The following is a 12913-nucleotide window of genomic DNA, read 5'->3' on the forward strand; positions in this document are numbered from 1 at the left end:
TCTCCATGATGAGTTCATTGTCTTTAATTTTTAAATTTCCTTTCAGAATTTTATCAGTTAAAATAGTTGCCTTCTAACAGCCTCCTAGCAGGTACAATACTCCTCTTGTTACTGTGTTTCTTTCCCCTCAGATTTGCTCTCACTTTTGATCTTAGTACAAATGGGACTACTCTTGCTTCCATTTGCATCAGTTCCTTTCCTATTTATAAATTATTGAGTCATCTGTTATTCCACTTAAGCCAACACAACTTTGTTTCAGGCTGCTTTAATTGAAAGTAGGCTTCACTTCCAATAAGGGTATGTCTACAATGGACAGGGTTAAAAAAGGTCTTATTTTAACCAAGTCTTTTCAAACAAAAAATATATACACTTCCTACTGTATGTGCATAATATTATATAAACATAAAATAATTGTAAGGATTTTTTGTTTCTGGATTCACACATGGGGTAGTTGTACTGATGGTTCTTCTTTCTCTCAAAACTTAAATAGCTTTTAAATATCTGTTAGCAATTTTCTTTAGAAATAGATAATACCAGTTTTCATGTGGAAAACTGGCACATGCCGCCATTGCCACATTGTGTTCATGTAAAACTAAGAGATTGGCTCTTCTGTTTAGGTATTATATGTCCCAGCTTTTTAAAAATCACACCACATAGAAGAATATAGCAGTGTCAGGACGTTAGTGAGCTTCTGTTGCTGGTATGTTGTGTTTGCACTGGTTTTGTTTCATTGAATAAATTCAATTAGCCACTACATAATATAAGTAGTAGGAATGAAGTAGAGTAGATTGCCTGCTCATGTGTTTACCAAAGGAAAGGTAGTTTCAGGCGTGTGGAATGAAAGGAAGGAGATTGTTGTTATGTTGGAGTGCAACTCTGGTGTTGTGGGCCCCCATCTCTCCTAACCCTTGGCGTTTGCATTCTTCAGCTGGTCCGAGCTTTGGAGAAAGCATCTGGGTTTGCTGTCATGGACCATGTTATGCCTGGTCTGACATGTAGCCCTGATGACCAATACAGACTGATGTCTACAGGGAAGAGTTCTGCTAATGCTGCCACGAAACGAAGCAAATAACTGTTGTGTGCGTTTGGTTTCTAGTTCTTGGTCAGCTAAATAATGGGCACAGAAAATGAAAGAGTTGTTTTTGAAACAGTGTTTAGAATCCATTAAACTGGGTTATAGAGAGGGAAGTTACATTTGCTTTATAAAATGAAATATGTAAACTACTAAGTTATTAGTGCCCTGTATTTATTTAGCATCCTTCACATGGGGAAAAAGTAGGACACTGAACAAAAAAAAAAACCTGCCAAAACAATTAGAGTGAAAAAAATCTGGTAATTAACTATTATTTTTCACAAAACTAGTCTAATTACAAATCAGTCATGGTAAAATGAAAGGTCAATAACTACAGATGCATAATTTCTCTCTGATAGATTGCTGTTTGAAAATAGGTTTATGACAATTATGTGATTAATTTCCTTTTATTAAACAGCATTATGAGACTTCATGTTGCATTCATCAGTTTATTACTGTTACTTTTTCTCTTCAGTTGCAAATTAATCCTAGATAACATCAGGGCAGAATAGAAGCTCAGGTAGATTGAGGATCACTTCTTCTAGTGTTGTGTTGCAGGGAACACCACAAATCTGAATCAAAAGCAGAGCCTCAGTGTGCTGAAACTGGCAGTATCAGCCTAAGAAAACAAAACACACACATACCATCACCCCCACCCCAAAACAACCAACCAACCAACCAAAAAACCAGTTTTTAGTCCAAGGAAACGAGGGCCAAATCCAGAGATATTCTTATGTTCCTGAGATGAAGCACTTGAGGAATGTAGGTATTTAAGTTGAACTTGGATCCAGAACAGCTTTCTTCACTTTCCACCTAACCCTCAAAGCGTTCTGCCTTTTTATCTTGAAATTCCCTGGGCACAGAGTTGCTGTCCTGGACAAACACAGAATTTTCCCAGCCTTGGAAAGCTGAGCAGCCTGGGGATCCAGGAGCCAGGCAATCATTTGTACAAATTTCTGTAGTATCAATGTAGTAAATGTTTTCAAACATATTCAATGTTCACTTAATCCTGCTCTATAGAATGGGGTGCAGTACTACACTCAGTGGCCACTTTTTGTCCTCTAGCAGACATGGTAGGAGTACTTGGAATTGTAATGCACTGTCCAAGAATACTACTGCTTTTTCTTCTTGAGCGTAGTGTAGTTTCAAACATTTTGGTCTCTTCCAAGTTTGTGTTCTACTACTAGGCAAGGCAGTGGGGCGCCCTGCAGCTTAGCTGCTGAGATTGTGCACATAGAAAATCGTGGCTGTCTGCAGCTGCTAATCTAGATGCAGAAGACAGACAAATCTTTTTACTTGGCATACTTTGATGATGGGTTAATGAGTGAAATCCTTCTTCGTGACCATCTCGTTTTCTTAGAAAATATATTCCTTGAGATGGGTGCCAACAGCCTTAGCTACCTTTCTACTTCTGTAGGAAAGCAATAATAATTTTTTAGGCAGGTTATGTGGCTTGGATTTTGATTACATACAGGATTTCCTTGAGTTTGTGGCATTTCCGGTGTGGCACATTTGTCCTCAATTTTCTTTGTGTGACTTAAAAAAAAGAGTGTTGTTCACTGAGGAAAATGGGAGTTTTCCTTCCCTTTTGAGACTCCTGGAGAGACTGCTGTTGGAAAGGAGTTGGATCATCCTAAATTTGAGATTCTTTGAATAGTGCTAAATGCTTTGCTACTCCATTTGGAAAGATTATAAGCTGCCATGCTGACTGACTGTGACATTCATTAGACAACTTTCTGGACAAATACAGTCAGTGAGAGGCAAAGGTTTAGCAGTATCATTTAAATGCTGTTAGAGAGTGTTGAATAGTCTTGTCTTTCTGTCACCATCTTTGGAGGATTTCATAGAACTGTGCATAATTCTGGGCTTCTTGTTGGGACCCAGCCTGAGAAAGAGTCCCCAGCAGGTTTTAAAGGGGCATAGGTTCTCCTGAAGTGGCTTTTATAATAAATGTAGCTATGTAATCATTTGGTTAACTTGTTATTCAACCAGTGCAGAACAGTCCTTGGCCTTAAATCCAGCTTAGCATCTTGATATGTTTCGGTTGCATAGTGCTACCAGCGAGATGACTCTCCCTTGACATATTCAGCCATTTGGAAACTTATTTTATGTTCAGAAACTTACTTGACGTTCAGCAGGAATGTTAGAGTATGCAGTCATTTGAAAAAATAAAGGAGGGATTTGGAGTTAGAAAAAGAAAAGAATCTGGTTGTCTTCTGGCAAGTTTTTGGTTCTGGTTATCTGCAAAGTATACACCTCTTGTCAGTATAAATAGGGAGTGCCTGTATAAACATTCTTGTTTCGCCTGTTCCACATAATAGTTTCTTGTATCATATTTCTTTTGACCTCACTATCTGAAACCAATTACAGGAGATCCATTTGGGCTGCATCTATTTTCATAAGAAGCCTAGGCAGCAGTGTTTTTCTCAGAGATGAATATCAACATCAAATATCCTTCTGAGTGCTTTGTTATTTATGTTTCAGAGAGATTTTGTAGCCTTCAGCTCTCAAGAATGTGTCACGCTGTGCTGTTTATACATTGACAATATTAATGGGCGTAGATGTCATTTTTCATTTTAACGTCTCAAATGCAACAGGCTGATAGGTTAAACATTCCTGATTTTAAAGGAAAGATATGAGTGACATCTGTTTCCTAAAAATACACATATATTTACTTTTGAAAAACCAAAGTAATGTTTACCTTCTTCTAGTGACAGCTTTCACTTTATTAAAATGATAAAGCCTTAAAAATAATTTAAAGTCATGCTTATATTAAATAAAAAGGTTTAGAATAGAAAATTAAAGCAAGTTATATCTTATAGTATTATTGCCAACAAACTGCAAAATCTACCGCAATTTATCAACTTTAATAGGGTAAGTTATATGCAATAATTTTATTTTTGTTCTGCTTACGTTTTAGCTATGCCAAAGCTGCACAGTAAATATTAAGAAGTAGTGTTCCCAATAAATATTTTACTAGAAGACACAGTGAGTTCTGGAAACCATATGCCCAAATTTCCTGCTTATAGAGCCATTACTTAGAGCATTATAATGATTTTCATTTGCGTTATTAAAATAATTTCTAATCCTCAGTTCTTTTTATTGCTTTTGTCTACATTGACTTTTTTTTGGTATAGTTTTACTAATTTAGATAACTTAATTAAGGAAAAGTGCCTACTAAATTTGAAACAAATGTTATTGGAAATTAGATATGATTTTGACTGCCTTACAATCTGTTCCTGCTCCTCTTAACTTTAGGTAGGACTCAACATAATTTTGATCTGCCAGATTTATAAGCGTCTGTTAGTTTGGCTTAATTATATTGGTTTTAAACCAAGAGCTATTATCAAATTAGTTCGCAGAATTTTATAAATGATACATAGGATGTGTGTTTACTTGAAGTTTAGATGTTTATGAATTTTGAAAGATATTTTCAAGTTATCGATGTATTTGCTAAGATTTAATAGCAGCAAATGAATTAGTAGAACTAATGTTTTATAATTTCATAATCTTCAGTTATGAATAATGTCAGTAATAATGCTTTGAAATTAACAGTGTGTTTCTGGGAGGTTGTTTACTAAGTAGCAAAATGTAAAGTTAAGCAGCACAATGGGAGAAAAAAGTACCATATGATGACTTCTCTAAGAACAAAGGCTGACAGTGATTTCTCCTTATGAGTTTTAAATCATCTCTGATCTCTTGAAATTGTTTTCTGTTCTTCTTCTATCTCCTGTGTTTACAATAATCTAAACTGCCACAATAAGATCACTGAAGTATTCAGGTAGTCATCATTTATAAGACATTCTGTATTAAAAGATAAGCCTTTACTCCTTTAGAGATATCCCAACCAGCACATATGAATCAAAATAGTTTAAGTAGTAGAGCCTTTTATGCAAGCATATCCTGTTGTGCTGCCTTGCTTTTTCATGAAGTGTGACTCTTTTTGTAGTTAGCTGTAGGAAGTCATGCTTTCTTAGTCTGATTCCACGGGAGTATGCTACCCACAATTTGAAATTGTACTGTCTAGCTTAAGTCTAAGCTACAGCAGACTATAATTCTCTAATTTTCAAGTACTGAAAATGGACAGCTTTACCAGATGCCTGCTTGCTTGTTTTATTGTATTGACATGAAAGGACTTTGGTGCTAAGGAAGATTTGGATGCTGAAACAACTTGCCGAATGTTCCACTTATTTGCAAGTATACACCAGCATTATATCATTACAATTTCTTTTCCAGATTAAGGCCATTCAGTCAGTTTTCTTTGACTGCCAGAAATGAAAAATTATTATTATAATGGGGGTTTTCCATTTTCTGTAACTCCAGATCTCTTCTTTGGTTCTTCTGGCAGTATTACACCAAGCAGCGAGGTTGGTTTTCCTCTACAGTCTCCCATAATTCAGGAATGCAGTAGTTTTTCTTCTTTCAGAGAGCTCTGAAAATTGAGAAAGATTATAAATTTGCCACAGATCTTCTGTTTCTGCCTTTTATCTGTGTTTTGTGCTTAAACAACTGAAAGACATTGGGACCAAATCCTGGTGCCCCTGAAATCAATAATATATTTATGTCTGATCTCAGGCAAAGGAGGATTGGCCTTTAGGATCTGCTCAAGAACTAGGAGTGCAGGAGAAATCATGCTATTCACATAAGAAAGAGTGCATCCAGTGGTTCCTTGGTAACAAATTATTTCAAGTGCACTTTGAAATATGCTAACTTTTGTTTATTTTTGGTGGAGAGAAGATAATTCTGTGCCTCTCATTGCTTAGGTTTAGAGAAATGTATAGTCTTTGTAAAGCTGACCTGTAATTACTTGAGAATTTGATGAAACAATATGGGGATTGTTGTGGGAATGTCTTCAAATGTTAAAAGTCTGTTCTGCAAACTTCGTACCAGAGCCTTCTATGGGGAGATGAATCAATGTTGTTAGGAGATGGTGCTAGTGCATTCACTTTGTTTACTTTGGTTTTCTATGTCTGCCTGCCTTCTCAGAAAACTTGCTTGGAGCCAGACTGTAGCAGCCCTCTCTCTGTCTTTTCATAATTGATCAGGGGATGACTGCCTTCCCTGAGGGTTAAGACGTGGCAACTTTTTCTGTTTGCTCAGCATCTCAATGCAGTAGTTCAAACATTGTTCACACCAGCTGGCAGTGTAATGCCATATGCACATCTTGTCAAAGCAACTGTTGTCATGGATACTAGAAACTATCTTAAAAACCAGCTCATTTGAGTCTAATCAAAATAGTACCTTCCTTTATCAGTTGAGAATCTTTATTATTTTAGGGAACATTGATCAAATGGCATTTATTGCAGTATATTCCATCTACAGTGGGTTTTAAAAACATAGATAATAGTGTGATGTATTGTAAAGCTGTAACTGCTATTTACTGAGCTGATTTTATAAAGGGGAATAAAATGAGTTCTCCAGGTAGTTTCAGTGGAAATATTTTAAATATTTTTTTATTTATAAATAAATACTACTTTATAACATTTGACATTTAAATATAATTTTATAGGGGAAAAATAGTATAGATCAGCATTTTTTGGGTAAGTGGAATGTTTGTTTACATTTCATATGTTTAACTGTATTTTGCTGAGTTGGAATGAAAACGTAAAATAAATGAAAACATCATCTATTTTGATTGGGATACTGTCATCCCTGAGCCCGATCTGGTTGGTTGAGTAGTAATTTCTTTGTTCTCTGATTTTCCTAAGAATGCAAATTAAAACCACTCATTTTTATTTGGCATTAAAACTGCACTCTTTTTTTTTATCAAATGAGAGGTTTCTCCTTGAATTGTAAGTACAAAAAGTGTTTTTAATCTTCAATGAATATCCTTATTAATTCACTTTCAAGATAATCTGATGTTGATTTGTCAAATTTAATTACAGCTTCTGGTAACACTTGAAGTCTACTTGCTTTTACTTCAAATTGTAATATGAAAATGCAAATTGAATGATAATTTGCAAGGGAGTGGGCATTTTAGTTGAACACTCAAAGACAAGTTCCTTGTGGAAATGAGGCTATTGATGCAGTTTATGATTTTTCCTCTTCAAGCACTTCAAACAAATTAACTTTATTTCCTGCAGGATTTCATGTACATCCATAAATTCTAGGGAAGTCTTATATATGTACTTTCAGAATATTTTTTTTAATGTTTTAAGTAAAAAAAAAACCCTGAAGTCTGAAATCTAGCAAATACAAATCAAATAGGAGGGGATTATGTTTGTTCACTTGGACTTTTACCTAACATTAGCAATGAGTAACTCATTTCTTTCTAGGAACTGGTCAAATTTATTTGCCTTTTTTTTTTTTACTTTTAGGCACTCCAGGCAGCAAGGCAGCTGCTTTTACAGCAACAGACAAGTGGACTGAAATCTCCTAAGGGCAGTGAGAAACAGAGACCGCTGCAGGTTAGTAAAGAATCCTTGATTTTGGGGCCTTAATCTCAGGGAAGAGTGCTTGCTCACACGTAAGGGATGTGTGCCAATTCCTGTACTGTAATACTATGCATGTGCTTATTCACATACTGGAGGTTACAGGCTTCTTGCTGCTGACTTCACAGAAAAAATCCGCTATAGGTTACAAAGGCCTTTTGTGACTACAGATGCTTAAAAGGTCTGAGATTCAGTTCAGTTGCTGTGGTATACATTAATTTTTTATGGACATAGAATTGGTATGTGACTTTTATACATACATGGATTAAATTGTAAAAATGTGTTAAGAATAAGAGTAAAACAGAATCTTGGGGGGGAAAAAAACCTTAATAATTACTTGGTACTATATCTGTAGCAAACAGAGAAGTGCTCAGAAACTTAACAACACAACTACATGAAATTATGGAAGGGCTGCTTCTGACATTTTAGAAAAAAATATATGTCACTGAGTTTTACACTAAGACGTTGTTGGGCTTCAGATTGTGTTCACAATAGAATAGAAGTCCTGTTGATGAATAATTATTTAAAATGTATTATTAGTAAAAATATAAAGAGAGTTTTAGTCTGGGAAAATTTTATCTGAGTGAGACTTTTGTATGGTATTAACTCATTTATTTCTAATTGAGAGTTCCATATGAAGTTGCATTCTGCTGACAAAACTTGTTCTCTCTTGCATATAGACAAAATATGAGTGTTTAACTGCTGAATTACATTTTGTTGCAGACAGTTCTATTTTATTCAGAAAAATTAAAAAAAATCCTATCATTCTCTTCCTCACATCTATTTTTCTGGGTGAGCCTTTATTCTCCTGGGTCTTCCCCTGTTTTCTGATGGAGTAGGATTTTTTATCTCATTTTTAGTTTTTGTCGTGCATAATGGAGGACTCCAGGCACTAGAATTTATCTTTTTCTCCACCAGGGAGATGTTGTGAAATTCGTTCACTTGTGCACTTTTTGTATGTTATTCACATTGTCTCCTTTTCTTTGTAAAACTTGGTCGAGCAATGTTGGGCCCAGCAAACAGTTCCACATTCCCAATCAGCCTTCTTCAAATATACTTCTAAAGTTGTATTTACTTGCTCAGAACCAAACAAGAACTTAGGAATATGACTAAAGAAAGTGGAAAAAATGAAAACATCTTGTGTTGGCATCCTGGTATACTGTAGTTTTAGTCCAGTCCAAAGGCTGAGTCCCAGGACCTTCTCAGCTTTCCACTCTTCACCCTTGACTTTGCTTTGTATCAAGTATCTTCTACACTAAAGGCACTCAAGAAGAGTAGCCATAAAAGCAGAAGTTTATGAACTACATAGTTTTTTAAAGTTTTTAGAAACAGAATTGGTGATCTTGAATTGGTTGAGTAGTGGAAATGGTTGATTTAATAAATACTGTGAAAGTAGTTTATTCTGCCACCTCCTTGTTCTGAAAGATAACATTGGCTGTACCAGAAGTGTACAAGATCCATCTTGCCCTATATCATATCTCTAAACTGGATTACACAAAACACTAAGAAAAGTATATGAAACAGGCAAAAATAGTGTTGTTTTCCCAGTATATATTTCCCAGTGATCTTACTCAAATCCTATACCTTGTAAACCAGAGCAGTTCAGGAGCTACAGACTTCTCTGTTCACATTCTCCACCCATTCTTAAACCTCGTTTTCAAGACTGAAGAAGTCTAGAGGTGCACTGTTTGTGGTAGGCATTGATGAAAGGGTAGAAAACCATGTTTGGAAACAAAAGGCAGTCACATACAGAACCCAGAGGATGATGAGACGAGGAGAGGGAGTCTTGTGCTTTCATGCTCCCAAAGCACTAACCTTTGCCTGATGCCTTTAAATGCCATGGGTTGGTGTATTGTAGAGATGTACTGCATCACTTGTTTCCCAGGCGGAGTCAGCATCTCAGGAGTTACACTCATGAGGAAGAAAATAAAGAAAATAATTTTATTTTCAGAATTGTTACATGCTCTCTAAAGCGTAGATTACTGCTCATGTTTCCAAATTATTCTTCTATTATCAGTGTGTGCACAGTACCTCTTATTGGCCTTGAACACTTCTTTGGTTCATTTTTAAAGGAGAAGGAAATGGAATTTGCTCCCAGACTTTGGTTTATGTATCAAATACCATGTAAATTCAGGTATGAGCACGAACTCCATTTTAATTTTGTTCTTTAGTGAAAAGGATGTATAAAGGTTTTGAAAATGAGTCCTTGGAGCACTTCTGTTTCTGTCTTTTACTGTTCATTATTCATTATTAAGTGGAAATTTATGTTTTGAGCATGTTTCCTGTTTGACCAAATACTGTAATATGGGTCATAAAGTTGTATAGCCTTATTGATTTACTGTGCCAAATTTAATGGCAGTTTTAGCCAAAATATTCTAGCAGTAGGAATTGCTAAATGTGTGCAAGGTTCATAAGACAAAAATAGAGGTTTATAAGACGAAAAATACTTGTGTTTGTGCTTAAGAAAACAGACATCTCCCAATATTTTACAGTACTTTAAAATTAGTGTGTATCTAATTTCCTCTACTTCAGAGCAATTTACTAATCTGGCAACTGGAGATATATTAGAACAGATTTATAAACCTAGTAAAAATGTAATAGAACATTTAAAACTAGCTCACACATCTGCTGGCAAATTTGGGTATTAGATAAGCCTTGCCATTTCATCTCTTGTGCCCTATATTTTAATGTAAACCACTCTATTGTTCCACATGCCAAAGAGGGGGAAAAAACCACAGTACTTATTTTAGTGACCATCTTTTTTTTTTTTTGGCGGGGGGGAGTAGCATATGATGCTTTTATGTATGTTCTCTCTGTTATTCCATAATGCGTCAAGTATTTTAGTGACTTACAGCACCTACTAGCTAATCAGCAAGTTGAAAGCTGATTGAAGAAACCTTCAAATTTGTGTCCTCAACTTTGCAAAAAAAGGGTGTTGGGTAAGTCGTCATGTTCTACTGTGCTTTACAGAGGGGATGGTGTTAGAGGAACTGCTGGGATTTTCCTAGAATAATTTGTCTTTTGTGTTCTCACGGAAAACCTTTATAAATTTACTGCTAACTATGTGATCTATTATAAAAGTGTAATGTTGTACTGGAAGATGTTTTTGTTTTGGTTTCTGATGCAAAAGTTACCCTTATCTAGTAGTTATCCTATGTATTCAGGGACAGGAGGTTTATATTTAGATTGCGAGTTAACAGAATACCTGCAAAAACTACAGTTTTAAATAGACACTTGTCTTGATCTACTATTACTTTGATTTGCATTTGTCTGGGTTTCACACTGCAGATGGCGTAACCATTAGCATGTCTTATGTAAAACAGAAGAAGAAAAACATCCCTTTTGACAAGCTTGAGTACCAGTTGTGGTAGTGATTTTACTTTCATATATAGATATCCGAATAAATGTATTTGAAACATGTTTATATATGCCATTCATTACACTGATGCACCAATTGAATGCATCCAATTAGTACATACATTGATTAATGACATATTGCAAAATAGCTACAGAGAGTTTGTGATGAGAGTTGAGGATAATATTAACCTGCATATGATGAGATAATAGCATTTACTTCTTTACTGTGCATCCAGCAAAACATTGCAGTAGTAAGGTTAAGATTTTTGAAGTACTGTTTTTTGTTTCAGAATATTTTTCTTTCGTGAAGATTCTGTGATAGTGTTCATCTGATCACTTTCAAGGATTTCTCTCCTTATCACCAAATTTCCATATTAGGCATAACTGGTAAAATGTCAATTTGGCTCTTAGAACCTGTAGATCATTATCCTAGAGCAGAAAGTCACCATCCTTGTGGCCACTGAGGAACCCATTGTCATCTAGCTTGAGTTTTAAATTGGGAGCGTTCTTTTTGTGTTACATTTACAGTCATGAGTGAAACTTGTGGTACTTCAAGAACCTTGCAGAACACAAGAATAACCCAAAGGCAAATGCTGTCAATTTTCTGCCACAGAAGGGTGTTTGTGTACAGCATTGCAATTATTTCCCTTCCAGGTAGGCAATCGATGCTTAGACTAATCTGTCCATGATACACATACTGTTTTTGTCTGCATAGCATCGTGATTTGGACACATATTTGCTCTAAGAGCTATGAAAAGCCTATGTATTTCTATTCCCTATAGTGTCTCTAAGTAAGCTACTACTAGAGCAGTAGCTTATTTTCATACAGTCAGACTTCAATTAGAATAAATAGGTAATTATCTTCTGCCCCATGAATTGGTTAAGTTTTTTTTTCCTTCAGGCTAGGAGATTTGTTTCAACATCATACTAATGCATTCTGTAAGAGGATGGCATGTCATGAAATCATGACTCCTGGAATCAAAGGGTTAAGCTCAGTGTGTACCAAGCCTGTTGTATAAATATCACGCTGTATGGAGTGTTGAGTTGTTATGGTAAGCTTTGTTTATTTAGCATGAGCACTTCACTGAAGTGTAATCATTTGGTAAAATTTGGGAAAAGTAAGTATACACTTAAGTTTAATTACTTAATGTTTATTGCATTAGTTCATAGTATCAGAAGGACCTCTTGTTTTTAAAGATACTGAAAATGCAAAAATTTAGCATGAAAATTTAGGATGAAAAGATATTCATAGTCTCTTTTAACTTACTCTCCTTGCTTTACTCTCTTCTAGTTTGGTCATCGATATGGGTCTGAATTTAAAATTCATTTCATATAATAAATAAGCAAACATATAATTTATATTGTAATTTTTAGTTACTTTTTTAAACATATGTAAGGAGTTGATAGAGATAAGAAATAGAGAATGTGGAAAAAAAGAAGCAAAACTCACTGCTTTTAAATTATATCCTCCAATTTAATGTACATAGACTTCAACCATGCCTGTGTAATGTCAGTATAAAAACACTGATTTTAAAAACAGCAAAAAATTGTTGTGGATGTAACTTAGAGAGTTTTCTTTGCATTGCATTTAACAAAAATAGAAATAAATCTGTTCTATAACTGTCTTTCCAAAACTGTGTGCTACATATTTCTGTTTATCTAATGGATGCTGCTAAGCATAAGAAGTAGGAGGATTTTGTACATGGTAGAAAGCACTGATTTAGAAAGATCGAAATGCTTAATATGGAGTGATAAACAGTCTTTCTCCCTCTTGAGTATAATTCTGGAGGAAATGTGTGGCCTACATATAAGCAAATATTGAGGCTTGGGGTAAATTAAATTTGGAAGATAGCTGCCTGAAAACCGTAAGTCCCATTTTCCCTTATAAGTCTGTTAGGAAGAGTATGCAGTTATCCTCTAAGGTGCAGAAATTTGCATCAGTGATACCCATTCTAAAGAGAAGGTTAACGCCAAGAGATGGAGAGAAGGCAAGGAGTTATTTTTAGGTAAGGTGTAGGGGGAAGGGAAAGGAGAAATAGGCATGTTCAAGCTT

General features: G+C 35.2%; 1 protein-coding gene across 8 annotated transcripts in view; it reads left to right on the plus strand.

The window, feature by feature from the left end:
* The window catches only part of FOXP2 (forkhead box P2), a 406115-nt gene that overhangs the window by 280570 nt on the left and 112632 nt on the right, over nt 1-12913 (plus strand). For 6 of the 8 annotated variants that reach the window (XM_027880938.1, XM_027880943.1, XM_027880940.1 and 3 more), the window contains one exon: nt 7390-7479. In XM_027880938.1, coding sequence (XP_027736739.1) covers nt 7390-7479 — 90 coding nt within the window. Of the gene's footprint in view, nt 1-7387; nt 7480-12913 lie in introns of those variants that run through there. The other 2 variants (XM_027880945.1, XM_027880944.1) reach the window with 2 other exon arrangements.

The sequence above is a fragment of the Empidonax traillii genome, unplaced genomic scaffold (genome assembly GCF_003031625.1).
Source record: "Empidonax traillii isolate 1590-97213 ecotype Southwest subspecies unplaced genomic scaffold, ASM303162v1 scaffold80:size1517328, whole genome shotgun sequence".
Lineage (NCBI taxonomy): Eukaryota > Metazoa > Chordata > Aves > Passeriformes > Tyrannidae > Empidonax > Empidonax traillii.